The sequence below is a fragment of the Rattus norvegicus genome, chromosome 13 (assembly GCF_021556685.1).
Source record: "Rattus norvegicus strain SHRSP/BbbUtx chromosome 13, alternate assembly SHRSP_T2T, whole genome shotgun sequence".
NCBI classification, from domain to species: Eukaryota; Metazoa; Chordata; class Mammalia; order Rodentia; family Muridae; genus Rattus; species Rattus norvegicus.
Window position 1 is genome coordinate 85,499,926 of NC_141546.1, and position 16,914 is coordinate 85,516,839.

The window sequence follows — 16,914 nt, forward strand, 5'->3', positions numbered from 1 at the left end:
TGCCCATCACTACCTCATGCCAAAGAAACACCCATATTTAGGGAGGGCCATGATCTGTTGCACCATTTGGTTAAACTCTCCTCATGAGGAAAGCAAGCATCGACAACAGGAGATGTGGTTGGAAGTGAGCAAGGTGGGTTCTCTTCAGGCTGGATCTTAAAGGTCAGAACGAAAGCCTTGTTTGTCCCCTCTGGTGCACACTGAGGTGGCAGAGAGGGCAGTTTGCCCACAGTGATTGGACTAGATTTCTACAGCTAATGTGGTCCTGTTTTGCACAGGGCATGGCTCTCTTGGGAAGTGATGCTATATTTGACTGATGGCCCAGCATTGTTCATCCTGTCCCATCTCTCTGATCAGGGAGTGACTTGACCTCCCATTTTGTCCCCTCTGAGGAACAGTATGAAGAGAGGTTTCTGCAGGAGGAAACTGTGTCGCAGCAGATCAACTCCATCGAACTCCTGCGGACGCAGCCACTGGCCCCGCCTACAGTGATGAAGCCGCGGCAGCCCTCGCAGAGACAGGTGCACCTGAGAGGTCGGCTGGCCTCCAAGCCCACCGTCATCAGGGGGATCACTTACTATAAAGCCAAGGTCTCTGAGGAGGAAAATGACATAGAAGATCAGCGTGAGTCTGGGTCGGAGGGACAGTCCCAGAGGCAGGAGGGAGGAAACAACCATCTGGATTGCACCGAGATTGGATTCCATGCCCCATCCATAGTGCAGGGTTGCAGTGATCCCGGTGTGTGCTGAGACGCCTTGGTCAGGGTACTTAACTTCTGGGTTTCGAAGGCACTGTGGCGAAGGATGGGAGAGCTGGAGGGACATCGCACCCTTTGATCCGTCCTTCCGGTTTACAGATAGGGAAACCAAGGCTCGGGCAGAGTGGCTTTCATGGAGATACTAGGTGGGCTCTGCCGTCTGCTCCTCTCTAAGGTCCTCAAGTTTGCTGAATTTCCAACGCCTTTTTTCCCCAGCCCTCACCCTTCCTGCCTTTCCCCAAAGAATAGACGAGCTTCCTTCTATTCATCCATGTCTCCTCATCTTTATTTTCCTTGCCCAAAGTTCCTGGAAGCCACTGTTACCCGCTCACCCCTTACCTGTCCCTCCCTGCCCCAGCCAATTCTTTTCCTCTGGTCTCAGGGAACAGCCTTCCAAGGTGCCTCCCTGCTAATTGTGTTCTCCCTTTCTCTCTCTCTCTCTCTCTCTCTCTCTCTCTCTCTCTCTCTCTCTCTCTCTCTCTCTCTCTCTCCTCTCTCCTTCTCTTCCTCCCTCCCTCCCTCCTCTTTCCGTCCCATGTCAGTCCAGCCCTTAGAGTATTTTCTCCTTGTCCCACCGCCTGCATCTCTCTCCCACTGTTCTCAGTGAATCTCTGCGTTCTACCTTTCTAGCTCTTTCTTTTGCACTTAGAACTCGATGTCCCCTCTAATACATCTTCGCCTTCCACATTTTGTCTACTCAGGAGCCTTCAGCCTCACCCGATTCACTCAGAATTAAAACCGAACTCTGTGCCGAGACCCCAGGCTGCTCTTGATCTGAGTGCTGGCTCCCTCTGACCTCTGACCTTATATCCCACTCATACCTTCTGCTGTATCCACGCTGGCCTCCTCTCCTCAGCCTCAGCAGGCTTGTTCTGGGCCCCAGGGCTTCACATTGCTGTTACTCCCCGTCCCCTAAATCCTCCCCCTCTCCCCTCCATGTTGCTTCTACTGTTAACTTTTCAGGCTTCTCTGCCCACCCACTCTATTCACTCCTGAGGAGTTTTACTGACTTTATTTTCTTTCTTTAAAATGTTTCTTAGCTTTTGTTTTCCAGTCTATCCTTGAACTCACAATCCTCCTGATCACTTTCCCAAGTGCTAACCTTGCAGGTGTGAGCTGCCCAGGCTCATAGCTCCTGATTGCTCCTCCCCAGGCCCCACAAGGCTGGGGTAAGGATAGTAACAAGTTCTTCAGAGACTCTCAAGGGAAGACACTGTTCTCCCCATGTTCCTGGCCAATGCCTGAGTCCCCAGCCGGAAGGTCTTGGGATGGACCTCAGCTAAAGGGCTTGCATAAAATGCTCAAAGCCATGGGTTGCACCTCCAAAAAGAAAATACAAGTGACCAGGTTAAAAATCCGGGCTGGATTCAATCCCCTAGCTCATTGCCATGTTGGAGCAAGGAGCCTCATTCACGTGCAGGTTGCTACCCATCCTTGTCCAGAGTGTTCCTTGTCCTGTGCCACAAATGAAAACTTGTGTTTGTCTCACAGATGACGAGCTTTTCAGTGGTGACAGTGGAGTGGACTTGCTCATTGAAGATCAGCTCCTAAGACAGGAGGACCTACTGATGAGCGCCACCCGCAGGCCAGCAACCACTCGTCACGCTGCTGCCGTGTCCACTGACGCGAGTGTTCAGGCCACAGCCTTATCCTCGGAGCCCGCACAGGCCTCTGCCTCAGCACCCAGCCTTGTTGACCCTGCTTCCCAGGCCCCAGATAGACAGCTCTTGGCAAGCCCGCAGACTACCACAGTGTCTCCAGAGACCATGGGAGTGATGCCTTCTACTCAAGTCTCACCCACCACCGTGGCCCACACAGCCATCCAGCCACCTCCAGCAATGATTCCTGGGGACATATTTGTGGAAGCTCTACACTTGGTTCCCATGTCACCTGACACAGTTGGTACAGACATGGCAGAGGAAGAGGGGACTGCCAGGCAGGAAGCAACCTCTGCTAGTCCCATACTGAGCCCAGAAGAAGAAGATGACATTCGGAATGTCATAGGTAAGTCTTTCTTCCCTAGATTGGTGCTCCTCTAGTCATTTTGGTAAAAGTTAGAGCGGACTTTGTCGAGGAGCAGGAACTCAGAAGCTAGGCCTCAAGCTGGGGTAGAGCCCTGGCCTTGCAGGAGCAATGCTCTGGATCTTACCCTTGGCTCTGCCAAAGCAACACAACACAGGAAAGGCCAGGGGATGCCTGTCTCTGACCAGGAGTTGGTTTTCACATCTAGCAGGATAGCCAAGCTTTTGAAGTTGTAACACAACATTGTCGCTGAAGAGTTAACATTGGAGAACTATGCTATAGAGTTAGGAAAGGAAAGCCTGTAAAAAAAAAAAAAAAGGAAATCTTATATTTTAATTGATTTTGTATTGCACTGCAGTTATAACCACATTTATCCATGAGGTGCTGTTGGAACATTTCTGAAGTATTTCATATGTAAATGTGTCAACGACGAGAGTAGCAATCTCCTTTGTGAAATACGTGTGAATGAACGCCATATTGCCATGCGTAACTTTTCCAAATGTGGGGTTATCCAGGGAGTTTGGGGTGAGTCCTGAAGTGTCCATCAGCAACTAAATAAAGCTTACCACAGTAAGGTTACCAGGCCACAAACCAGCAGAGGATTCTTGTTGGGGTGGCCCCAGAGTGAAAGCAAAGTAGGACAAGGTATGTTGTTTAGTTTATGTCAACTTGGCATAAGCTTAGAGTCTTTGGGAAGAGAGATTCTCAACTGAGAACAATGCCTCCACAATATTGACCTATAGGCACGTCTCTTGGGCATTTTCTTGATTCATGACTAATATAGGAAGGTCCAGCTTACTGTGGGCGGGGCCATCCCTGGGCAGGTGGTCCTGAGCTGTACAAGAAAGCAGCAGGCTGAGCAAGTCAGTAAGCAGCACCCATCCATAGCCACTGCTTCAGTCCCTGCCTCCAGGCTCCTGTCTTGGCTTTCCTAATGATGAGCCAGATGAACCCTTTCTCCTTGGGTTGCTTTTGGTCATGATGTTTTAGTACAACAATAGAAACCTTAACTAAGAAACTGGGGGATAGGTAGTAGCATAGGCCATTGTGTAGAATTGAGTGAACCCAGAGCCAGGGAGCACAGGGGATGCTAGGGGATCGCTGAGCCATGCTCTGACGGAGGTGAAAGAGCTGGAAGCAGAGCCAGCTGCTGTGCCAGCTGCTGGGAAGCATGGCAGGTGTTGGGGAAGGGGGTGCCATGGGAGTTGATTTCAGAGGCTGAATCGGAATGTTCAAGGCAGAAAAAGAGAGCTTTCTTCTGATGGACAGGTCCGGTGGTACAAGGTATATTCTAGAAGCATGAAGAAGATAGGCCTTCTGTTCCAGAGAGCTCCATGGCCACAAAGAAAAAGGAGACAGGAGAGTAGAGGTTGGTGCAGAACATAGAAATAGTTATGGAAAACAGCTGACTACCCGGGTGTTGGGGGTATGAATTTGAAATCCCAGGATTCAGCAGGCCAAGGCAGGAAGAGCTCAAGTTTGAAGCCAACTTGGACTATATAGCAAGACTCTATGCTAAGAGTTAAAGTAAATTAAAGTTTAAGAAAACTACAACTGTTCATTAAGTCGCCACTCTTTAAGAGACTGGACTGGAATGCTGCTGAGTGGCGGCTCTGTCAGACATGTAGGAAAGCCACGGCTCCCATCCCTTAGGTAGCCTTGTTCCCAGGCCCTCTTCAGCATGTCTCGCTAGCTCCAAGCAGCACAGGGAGCGCCTGCCAAAGGCCACGTATCTGACCTCTGTACCTTCTCCCCTGTCCCTGCCACTGGCTCTATGACCCTGGCAAAGCTCCACCTTTCTCTGAGCCTCAAACAAAGTTAGCAATTGGCTAAGTATCTTTTCTTCCACCGTGTTCTGTGGTTTTCTGCGGGGAAGTTTGCAAGGATGTACTATAGTAAGGGGTGCTTATCAGGAGAAAGTCTCAGAAAAACACCAGAGTGGAAGTAAGAGGGAGGTAGTGCCTTTGTTATTTTTCTGTGGCTGTGACAAAACACTAAGACCAGGGCAATGTATAAAAGAGAGCATTTCGTTGAGCTTGTGGTTTCAGAGGGTTAGAATTCATGGAGCAAAGGCCTGGCTGCAGGAACAGCTGAGAACTCACAGCCTGACCTTTAAACAGGAGGTAAGGAGAGAGGGAACATGGGAAATGGCAGACATTTTTTAAAATCTCAAAGCCTTCCACAGTGACACACATCCTCTAACAAGACCATACCTCCTAGTCCTTCCCAAGCAGTTCCACCAACTGGGGACCAAGTATTCAAACATTTCGGCCTATGGAGGGCATTATCATTCAAACAACCATAGGTAGTAAGACTCCCTAGGATAGGATCTCTGGAAAACCAGCAAGAAGGCAGCTCTTGGATGGCAGAGACTGGGCTGGAGAAGGAGAAAGTCTTTTGTGTGCGGTCTGGCTGCCTGTCCGTCTGTCAGTCAGTCAGTCAATCTATCTGTCTCTGTCTCTGTCTCTCTCTCGGGTGTGTGTGTGTGTGTGTGTGTGTGTGTGTGTGTGTGTGTGTGTGTTCACATGTGTATGTAGGTATGCATACATGCGTGTGGCAGTCCAAAGTTGACATGATGAGCCTTCCTTGATAGCACTCCGCTTTATTTGTTGAGGCAGGGTCTCTCACTGAACCTGGAGGTTGCAAAGTCTAGTCTAGCGAGCCAGCTTGTCCCTGGAATCCCCAGCTCTGCCTTCTGAGTACTGGGCTACAGGTAACTAACATGCTGCCCTGACTTTTAAGTGGATTCCAGGGACCTGAACCCCAATCTTCTCACTTGTGTTTCACTATCTCTCCTGTCTTTCCTTTCCTTTCCTCTCCTTTCCTGTCCCCACCCTCCCTCCTTTCCCTTCCTTTCTCTTCCACTCCGCCTTTTCACTCTCAAAGACCTTGGTCCCCCTTCATGCCTGCAGAATGTGCTAGACTCTTAAGTAGAGAGCTCTCTTTTACCCTCGCTGAGGGCTGCCCTGAACCTACAGCTCCAGACCCAGCACCTTCCCAGGTCCATCGGCCCTGCACTCCACCCTTCAGCTTCCTGGCACCCTTGAGTGGGAGTGGAAATTCTTTTAGCTGTTTCACCGTCCCTACTGCCTTGTGCAGGGAGCTGGAAAACTCACAGTGAAGAGAATCTGCAGATGAGGCCCATTTACCTTTGGTCATAAGGCCATGCATGGGGTTCGAATCTGGGAGCCTCTTCTTCCATAGACAAGCTAGCAAAAGGGGAAGTCGCCCACTGTCTCCATGCTGGCTCCTACCCCAGCCTCTCCTACCTGCCTCCCCAGTTTTTGTCACCAGTGGACCTTTAAACCACTGTAATTGCCAATGGGTACCTATCTGGAGTTCTCCAGTCTTGGTTCTCTTAGTAGCTCAGCTGTTCCGTGCATGTGGAAAACCTCTGTATCCTGACAGCCATGAGCCTGGTGACAGGAGCGAGAGACTCGGGATACATGTTCTCCTGTTGCTCAGCGTTCTGTTTGACTGGACTGAGGCTCGTAGTTCCTGGCAGAGGGATCCCGCCTCTTCTATTTACTCAGAAAAAAATAGTCTTAGACGGTGACAGCAATGGAGTATGCTGTTCAGATGCCAAGAATAGGCCGAGAGTGTAACCTAGGGAAGACATTTCACACGTACATACAATGGATTGTGGTTATATTTACCGCTCCCCTAATGCCTCCTGCTATCCCCTCTTCCCCCCTCAACCCCTCCTTCCTGACTAGTCCCCCTCCCCCAACAGCTCTTCAGGGAGAGGCGGGGCCTCATGGTCACCTCCTCAATCCATGATGAAATGGTGACGGGCTAACAGCCAGTGTGTGTTCAGGGCCGAGTCACATCTGGATGGCGGCGTTTTGTGGCTGTCCTTCCTATCCTCTTGGTTCTTAAATTCTTCCGGCTCATTGGCTAATTACTTCTAATCGTCTCTTGCCGTCAAGCGCCTCCCATTGGCCACTGTTAGGGTGGATAAGGTCTGGTTGCTAGAACCTTCTCTGCAAACACGTGGCTTTCCTGTGCCTGGCTAAGCAAGGATGGTGTGCTGATACCTTCCGGTCATCAGCTGAGTAAAAGTCAGAAAAGGCCACCGAGTTGCACTGGCCTTTAAAGGTAGTTTGCTGGTGTTTTGTTTGTTTTGTTATGTTGTTTTTGTTTGTTTGTTTGGGTTTGGGTGGAGGGTTGGCAGTTTTGAATTTTTTTTTTCAGTTTAAGATGTTTCCCCCCCCCCTTTTCTCTTTCTAAAATCACAAAACAGAACAAAAATCATTTGGACCTACCATTCACAATCTCACTAACTCCGTTTCCTGAGTGCTAGGATGATAGGCATGGATGAATTACCATGCGCTTTTTATTTCTATTTGTTTTTATTTTCTTTTTTGAGACAGGGTCTCTCTACATAGCCCTGGTTAACCTCAGACTCACTTGGATCTATATGGATCTTCCTGCCTCTGCCTCCCAAGTGCTGGGAATAAAGGTGCACGCCACCATGGCTAACCGAGCCCTGTAGTTTTGAAGGCAGTGCTGCCCATGTTGGCCTCAGCTTTCATCTTCTGGTCCTCCTGACTCTTTTGAGTTTTGAAATTATAGGTGGGAAGCACTACACTCAGGTTTTATGTAGTGCTCAGGATAAACGGGGCCTCACGCCTATGAGCAACATTCCATAGTCTCCAAAGGGAAATATCTTACCCAGGTTTTCAGGCCTGATTTTGTAATGGCCTAAGAGATCCAGAGCTATCCTCGAGGAAGTGTTAAATCCTCAAGAAAATTTCTAACACAAGTAAATAGGGATTGGTTTTTATTGGACACTGAAGTATAGCTAGCTGTAAGACAGGGAGAGGGGAGAGCTTGGCAGGGTCGAGTGGCAGCCTGGGCTCTGAAGAGACTGAGGACCCAGGAGCCCAGTGCCTCTGCTCCGCTGCCATGGAGAACTAGAATGCTTGTGCTAAATGGCCACAGCTTGGCAGATTCCTAGACTTTATCAGTGCCAAGTCTGATGTGATTTTTAGAAGGGGCCAGTTAGGGGCAGCAGCGGGGGAGGAAGGACAAAGAGGACAGTCAGCTTGCGACCATAGCAGCAAGCGTTTGTCTCGAATTTGAATCTATCATGATCTGTAAAGAATGTCTCCCCCGCAGAGCACACAGCCTGAGAAAACCCAAGGCTTGGCCAACCACTCTGGCAGTGGTGTGAGGGGCTAGGCCTGCCTGCCTTAGGTCAAGGAGGCTACTCCAGGGACACCCAGGGAGAAGGATGCTGACGTGGGCTGGAGTTGTGCTTTCCAGAGCCTCTGTGGCTTCTAAGACTCTTCCTACAAGACAGATAGCTCCCTGACATAGGCTATAAAATCTAATAACTCCTGTAGCCCAGCCTTCAGCTCACAGGGAACCTGGCTGTCTCCTGAAACGGGCCCCAGAAATGAGTCTATAGAGTGGAATCGCTTCCTTAAATATATACAGACCAAAGTCTGAGGCCCTCGAGGAGGATAGGTCCGTTTGCACATCAAGCCACACCCCTTGGTGCCAGGCCATGAGGTTCCAGGCTGAGCAAGGCATGGTCATTCCCACAATGGGGCTGACCATGGGAGGGGGCCAGAAGCCGACCGAGATGGCCAACTTGTCTGGAGGCACAGTAAGCGTCAGATGCATGTGCCCACTTCTGCTGTGGGGCTCTCTATCCAAAGGCAGCCATGGATCGCAGGTTCACAGGACAGAGAGAAACCCCACCTACCACAGAGGGAACAGGAAGAACCAGGCTTGGCAGAGGAGGGAAAGCAACATGGGTGTTACGACACGGACTGGCATAGGAAAAATTGTGGCACATCCATATTAGTTATCTTTCTGTTGCTGTGATAAGACACCACCACCAAAGCCACTTAAGAGTTTATTTTGGCTTGCCGTTCCAGAGGGCTAGGGTCCACAATGGCTCTGAAGACACTGTAGCAGGCGGCAGGAGCAGGGAGCTGGCTGGTCACATTTTCTATCCATACCCTGGAAGGAGAGAGTCTTAACAGGAAGCAGGGTGATTCTCAAAGCCAGTGACATGCTTCTTCCAGCAAGTGTGAACCTCGTAAAGGTTCCGTAATCTTTGCAAGTGATACATGTGCCCATGGGGGGACATTTTTCACCCAAACCACACTAAAAATTTCAGAAGGGCGTCTTCAGGGCATTAACATGGAACAGACTTGAATAAGGGCCCTGTTATTGCACAGGTCATAGGTTCATCAAGCCATCCCTGGACATGGCCCCCATGATGGTGTCTGGCACGGTGACTAGAAATGGGTGAGAGGCCTCCAGCTGGCAATCTTAGGGCTGAGGTCACTCTGAAATGTGTTTCTGTGTGTGTGCTCCTACATTTGAGTGCCTTTGGGTCTGTTGCTCTTCAGTTGTCCCCATCTCTGTGACAGCCTGTTGTCACATGCTTAGCCCGAAGGTTCATGTTAGGTGAAGACTTCTGAATGCTGGGGGGCTGGAGATGCAAGGATGGGGCCTTGTGGCTTCATATGGTACTTAGAGATGACAAGGTCCTAAGGACTTTAGCAGATGTTAGTTTGGGGCAGGCAGTTCTTTCGGTCCTCGGTGGGCAGGCCAGAAGGAGGCAGAGGTGACTCAGTAAGACAGTGAACTGATGATCCAGACGAGCAGCAGTGACATCTAAACTAAGTCTGTGGAGGGGAAGGGCTGAGGGGTGAGAAGGATGGAGAATGGGTGTACTCACTCAGAGACCTCTTGAAGAAGATGGGAGGAGAAGGAGCTGTCAGGATAACCCGAGCCTCTGGCTTGGTTAGTGGATTTCATGCTATGTCAGGAGATACACGTGCAGTAGGATGTGAATGGAAGCAAGTGAATATGCTTGGTAGTAACCAGGTTTGAAGAAGCAGAAGATACACTCAGGGAGAGATGTCAAGCAGGCCACTGGATGCACCAGACTGGGCTGTGACTCTTTAGGAAGCGCTGGGAGCAGAGGAAGCAACTGGGAGGGGAGTGGGTGCTAAGAAGGTATGCATGGGTTTGGGGTGGGAACTCTGAGACAGTGGAAGCCAGGGGGGAAGGTTCTGCCTCCTGAGGTGGGTGGGAGCCATGCAGATGGCCCTTGGTGGCTGACCTAGACAGAGGCTTGGAGAGAACAGGAGGATGCCGATGTCTCTGAGAGGGTAAGCATGCAAAGCAGCTGGTGGCGAGAGGCCAAGAACATGTAGGCACAGTGAAGGGCACACCTTGTGGGATGAAGGAGTACCTCACAGAGGGACCAGTTGGCAAGCTGACAGTGGGTCAGGGGGCATTCATTTGCTGCTATGTTTGTCTAAGATATGACGTGCAAACAGAGTGTGGGAGGGATCCTGCTAAGCTTTACAGCAAGGGCTGTCTGCCTTGAAGCGTTGCTGATGAGCAAGTTTAGAACAGGAAGCACTCGGTGGATGTTAGTGTCTGCTGACATCATCTATGGCAGCCCTGCTGTGGGGAGACCAAGAGGGGCACAGACAGAGCTCTCCTTCCCAAGCTTCTGTGACCCTTCCACTATCTCTTGCTTTCTTTCTACGGGTCTGTACCCATGGGTGGGAGCTTTGAAACTATATCAGTTGCTTCGTTGCTGTTACAAAATACCTGTCCAGAAGCAAACTTCAAGAAAGAAAGGTTTATTCTGGCTAGCATTTGAGGATGTAGTCCATCATGGAGTATCAGGGAGCAGTGATGGCAGGGTCTTGAAGCAGCCGGTCACATCCTATCTACAGTCAGAAAGCAGAGTGAGGCACACTGATGTCACGTTCTTCTTTTCATTTGGCCCAGGATTCTTGCCCATGGACGATGCTGCCCACAGCTAAGTTCCTTCCCATAATCTCTCACAGAGTTACCCAAAGCTTGTCTCCTTCATGATTCTAGATCCCCCTCAAACTGACAATTTTAACCATCAGAAGAACCATCCCAGGTTCATCTGAGCATGGGGATGTAATTGGACCCCACAGTCTGTTAACACCCCTAGGTGTCTTCAAATGTTCTGAAGCCCCACACATCAGTGCTGCCTTCTTGCATGGACTTAAGCATTCTGTAGGCTTTTCTGTACCTTGGCGGCATGTGGAAATTTGCCTGAAGATCCGGGTATCAGTCTTGCTCAGTTGTAAGCTTGGACTCTCCTCTTGCTGCAGAAGCAGGGACACCTCCCCTTGTTGCAGAAACTGACTTCATCTGTATTCATCCCCACGCGGACCAACTGCCATAGGCCTGCTGTCTAAAAACAATAGACATTTATTCTCTAGCAGTCCTATAGTCTAGAAGTCTCAAATTAGTTTTATAGGGCTGAATCTTTGGTGTCAGAAATCCAGTTCCTTCCAGAGGCTCCAGGGGAGGAGAACCCAGGCCGTGTTTTTCCAGAATCCCCTCACTGCCAGCATTCCGTGGCCAGTGGCCATATCAGGCTTTACTTCCATTATTGCAACGCCTCTTCCTCTTTGAAGACCATTTTCCCTTCCTCGCTGGTATGTGGATGACATTTAGAACTCAGATAATCCAGGCTAGTCTCAAAGTTCTCGACTCCATCACACAACATCCTTTTGGCCATAGAAGGTCACTTTGGTGAGTCTGGAGATCTAAGGCCTGGATATCTCTGAGGGGCCTGTCTTAGCATATTTTCCTGTTGCTGGAATAAAATACTCTAACAAAAACAACTCACTGGAAAGAAGGTTTATTTCAGCATATGGTGCTGGGTACCTTTTATGGAGGGGAAATTGAGGCAGCAAGAGCTCAACACGGCTGATCATAACACATCCCCAATCAGAAAGCTTGGGTAATAGCTATGTGGTACTGCATTGCTAACCGCGCAGGTCATCCCACTGCAACACAGCCATGATAATCCCCCATAGGAGCTCCCAGAGGTCCATCTCCCATACAATTCCATACATAGTCTGTCAAGTTGACAGTTAACACTGCTGATCACAGAGCAGCCACTCAGATCACCCTCTGTGGTCAGGACGAACTCTCTGGGTGCATTGTGGAGAAGTTATGGTCCGACGCCATCATAGGGGCAACAGTCCAAATTGAGTTAGTAGTGAGACCAAAATGGAGGCCAGGCCATTGGCTCCAAGCCCACATCTAGTGATAGTCCTACATCAAGGTCCTGCCGCTGAGCACCTTAGGGCTGAGATTGAACCCTTTAGGGGTTTGGTTATTCCTGGAGCTGTCCAGGAAATAAAGAATTGATTTTAGCTTCCAGAGCCATTGACACCTTAATGTGTAATGAGAGATGGGTGTGGCTAGGGCAACTGGGCTTCAAGGCATGGCTGGTAGAGAGTCAGTGTCCTTGTGGGACTTTGCCAAGGAAAGAGGTACATAAAACAAGGCTGCCTGGGGATGGCACGAGAGGGTTCACCTCAGTGTGCAGGGGTAGGGGGGTAGGGGTGGGGCACGGGAGTGTGGCTTCTCTGCTGGCACTCAAGCTCCCACTTAGTGCCAGAAAATGAGATTATTTTCCATCTGCCTGCTGCCAGGCTCAGCTGGAGACTTCTGTTTTATTGTCTTGAACAAATGAGCTCAGATATGAGGGAATGAGGCACTGGTGGGTGGTTTCTGTTGTTTGTCAAATGGAGACAGGGTCTCTCCCCACTCTGTCAGAATAGAACCCCATCAACCCCACACAGAGCTGCCTAAAGCCAGCCATGTGCACCTGACTGTAAGGCCTCTCTGGAAAACACCAATCAGCCCAGTTCTACCTCATGTCTACCCCAGAGCCAGGGCTAAGGCACAACTGCCCTTCCCCACACTGCCAGCTATAGCTCTTGGGTTCCTCCTGCCTCAGATCACTGGAACACAGATTTCATGCAGCAGGCTGGAAGCTTTTGGACATAGAGTCACTTGGAAATTAGAAAACTCTGAATCGAAGCCATAGACCTATGTGATTTTTACCCCGAGTGTCAAGAACTAATCTGTCTCAACACTATTGTTCTCCAGGGCCCGCAGGTCTTGGTGGCAGGGGGGACGGTATTTGCTGGTGCCTGTGGTCAGAAGACCCTGAGGAATCTCTGGAGATCAGGGGTATCTGGTTCTCCGGTCATTCTCTTTCATCAGGCCCACTGATACAGGAATAGAAGCATGCACGCTCGAGTACTTGCATGTGACTTCAGTGTCATCCAAGCCCGTGTCCAGTAATGCCACACATCAAGCATTTCAGTTTAGTCTAGATTACAATCCTAAATACTTTTAGTGGTCTGGCAGGGTCTTCCTGGGTACCAGGCCATTCCAAAGAGGTACTTGGAGGAGAATGGCTGGATTCCTGCTCCACTAAGGAAAACTGGAGTTTTAAAGGAGGCCCTACAACTAGAGTAAGCTAATGGGTACCCTCCCCTCCAATGTCCCCAGCAGGGTTGACAGACAGCCTGTCCCTGGTAGGAATAGATAAAGCATGGACTTGTAACAGTTCCCTAGGGACATGAATGCCACTCAGAGCTGATCCAGGCTGGTAGGGTACAACTGTGTGCTCCTGGCCGTCCTTGTCAGAGTTCTTTCTGCACACACTTCTCTCTGTTCTCAATCCTCACACCCAAGTGTCAGACCATCTGCTGGTGTCTATGGTGCACCAGATACTCTGTGTCCTGGGTTCTGAGAACACAGGGAAAGCCATAGTCCTTGCTTCCTTGGTGCTTATGTTCTTGTTAGGATAGATGTGGGAGAGAGACACAGAGAGGAGAGACAGAGAGAGACAGAGAAAGACAGACAGAGAGACAGAGACAGAGAGTGAGAGAGTGAGAGAGCGAGGAGAGGGGGCATGTTCTGTAATAGAGGTATGCTCATGGTGGCAGAACTCAACAGAACAGGACAGAATAACATTCTGGGAGATGGTACAGTACCCCAAAATTACTTTGGATCTTTGCCTAATAAAGGGTAGGATCAAAGAAATGGAGGTAGGGTGGCATCACGGTGGCCTACCATGTTGACTCTGGACAGCTCTGTGGGAGTAGAATGCAGACTGCACAACGGATGTAGCATTGGATGGTGCTGGGATGCCAGGGGTCAGGTTACACAGGGCTGCTAAATGTTGCCAAGACTTCAACTGGAGGGGCCAGGAGAAACTTAAGGAGCATAGAGGGCACCATTCGATCACTCCAACCCTTTCACGCCTCTCTTCTCCATTAGGAAGGTGCAAGGACACCCTGTCTACAATCACGGGGCCGACCACCCAGAACACATACGGACGGAATGAAGGGGCCTGGATGAAGGACCCCCTAGCCAAGGATGACCGGATTTACGTAACCAACTATTACTATGGCAACACACTGGTAGAGTTCCGAAATCTGGAGAACTTCAAACAAGGTTTGTAAGTCAGCTCTGATGTGGCAGTGCCTTCCCAGACTCGTCGCCCTCTGCTGATCATGGCACAGGGGTGCTACACGAGAAGCAGGACATCCTTTATGGATAGCAGAAGGGCATTTCCCAGAAGGGTGGTCACCTCTATCATTCTCTCTCCCACTCTGTGCTCTCTTGACTCGGTTCCAACGCCTGGGATATGGATGACCTTGAACCAATCTAGAAATACAGATAAGCATCCTCTTTCCCCTGGGCCCTCAACAGTTTACAAATCACAGTCAGATAGACGAGCGTGGGGCTCTTGGAGCACTCAAGGTCCAAGTGAAACAAGTGAGATTGCTCCTGCTGTTTTACAGCCAAGGATGCTGGGTGAGAACAGCAAGTGATATGCTTATAGAACATTAGGAAGTAGTAGAGCCAAGGTGCTATTCCAGCCGTGCAAACCCTAGTCAGTAGCTGGTTCCATCACAGGTCATGTTCCCCTGAAGCTTCCCACCTTCTTGCCACCACAGGTCGCTGGAGCAATTCCTATAAGCTTCCATATAGCTGGATCGGCACGGGACATGTGGTGTACAATGGCGCCTTCTACTATAACCGGGCCTTCACCCGTAACATCATCAAGTATGACCTGAAGCAGCGCTATGTGGCTGCCTGGGCCATGCTCCATGATGTGGCCTATGAGGAGACCACACCCTGGCGGTGGCAGGGCCACTCGGATGTGGACTTTGCTGTAGATGAGAACGGCCTGTGGCTTATCTACCCAGCTCTGGATGATGAGGGCTTCAGCCAGGAAGTCATTGTCCTGAGCAAGCTCAATGCCGTGGACCTGAGCACGCAGAAGGAGACCACGTGGCGCACTGGGCTCCGGCGGAATTTCTATGGCAACTGCTTTGTCATCTGCGGGGTACTGTATGCTGTGGACAGCTATAACCAGAGGAATGCCAACATCTCGTATGCCTTTGACACGCACACCAACACACAGATTGTCCCTAGGCTGCTGTTTGAGAATGAGTATTCCTACACCACCCAGATAGACTACAACCCCAAGGACCGCCTCCTCTATGCCTGGGACAATGGCCACCAGGTCACCTACCATGTCATCTTTGCCTACTGACACACTTGACCCCACAAAAAGAAGTGCAGAGGGGCACTAGCACCTTGTTTGTGTCTGTGTGCATGTCCGTGTGTGAGATTGTGCAGGCGGGTGTGTGTTGTTTTAAAATATATTATTTTGTATAATATTACAAATGTAAAGTGACAGTTTGGGTCTATTTTTTTTAAATACGGATTGTAGATCAATCCATACGTGTATGTGCTGGTCTCATCCTTCACAATTTATATTTTTGTGCAAATGAACTTCTCCTTCTGACCAGTAACTCCCTTCTTCCATGCTCTGACCTCTGGCTCGTGAGTTCAAGGGTTGGAGGCTTTATTCCTCTGGGGCTTGCAGCCAGAAGCAGGAGTGCGGGGCTCAGGAAAGAAGTGCTAAGTGGCGGCAAAGTTTTTATGTATTAGAGAAGTTCTTAAAACTTAAAAAAAAGGGAGACTGTTTTTTTAAAATAAAGGAGATATTTTAAAATCCTTTCCCAGGTCATTTTTGATGCATTTAACTAGGTGTTAGCTTTCTGCTCCTGAAGGAGACTGGGTGTTCTTCAGAAGCGTTCGTTCAGAGGTGGTGTGCAGCTGAGATCTTAGAAACACTGAAAGCTCAAGGCCATGTGAGCTACAACAGTGAGAATTCCAGCCCAGTCCAGGCAACTTAGCAAGGCTCTATCTAAAGAAGAAGAAGAAAAAGAAAAGATTGTTCTCTTGCCAAACTGCCCATATCCAAACTGAGGTGCAAGACAGCCCCTCTCCTTGGGGTGCTGGTGATGGTGTGTGCTCTTTCCTCTCCTCCCCTGCCCTCTCCTTCTCCGTCCCTACTCCCCCTTTCCACCATTTGATAGCACCCATACTCACAAGCCTCTTGTCTCATCCTCTGAACTCCAAGCACAAGCCACCGTGCACAATGCTATTAGGTCTTTTCTTTCAGAAACAAGGTTCCCTAAGGGGCAGGGAAGACTTGCATCCCCTCCTAGTTTAGAATGAGCCCTGTGTGGCCCCTGCAGTGCCTAGTGTAACTCTCAGCCCAGTGCTCGGGAAGAAGCTGAAACACCCAGAGAAACGTGGGTGATGGTGTGAGAGGAGGCAGAGCCTGGTTAGGAGGCGGGGAGATGATGACGTCATGTTTATTCCACTCTCTTTGGAGAGCCACAACTGTGCACCTAGCCTCCTACCCGTGCCCACCTGTCATGGCTTCTCAGCGTGTTCATCCTGTGTGGCTTCCCAACCCACACCTCCACTCCCAGACCTGCTAGCTTCCTACACTCAGCACTTTTCCAAATAACAGGTAGCCAAGTTTTTCACAACAACTGCAAGAGCTCTTTGGCTTGGTAGCAGTAGAGGGGCTTGAGAGAGGGCTGTCTTCTTGCCCCCTCTTGTCAGGTAACCCATTGGGGAGTTCCCACTGCCTGCAGATCAGGGGAAGGTCTTGAAAACAGCCTCTAGGGAACCCAGTCCATTGCATCTGAGTGAATGAATTGCCTTTGGACCAAATAGACAGTGCCTCCCACAAGCTGGGAAGAGGAAGCAGACGAAGGAGCTGATGACCTCAGAGGGAACAACTGCAGCCTGAGGTTGGGTGGTAGGAAATGCCTTGCTTGACTATATTCCGTTGGGATGAAACTTCGGAAACATCAAGACTGAGAGATTGAGTGTCTCAAAAACCAGAAGTGCCTTCCTGTTGCTGTAAAATTATTAAAAAGGCTTTTTTTTTTATCCCGCACTAGGTCTGGCACCATAGTGCCCAAAGATATCTG

General features: G+C 49.9%; 1 protein-coding gene across 2 annotated transcripts in view; it reads left to right on the forward strand.

Moving 5' to 3' along the window:
- Window positions 1-15,640, forward strand: part of Olfml2b (olfactomedin-like 2B) — a 37,244-nt gene extending 21,604 nt beyond the window's left edge. The window contains 4 exon segments of one of the 2 annotated variants that reach the window (NM_001107195.1): window positions 399-624; window positions 2,249-2,761; window positions 13,886-14,062; window positions 14,569-15,640. In NM_001107195.1, coding sequence (NP_001100665.1) covers window positions 399-624; window positions 2,249-2,761; window positions 13,886-14,062; window positions 14,569-15,170 — 1,518 coding nt within the window. In that variant the 3' untranslated portion in view covers window positions 15,171-15,640. 2 annotated transcript variants of the gene reach the window in all.
- Window positions 15,641-16,914: the final 1,274 nt, after the last annotated feature.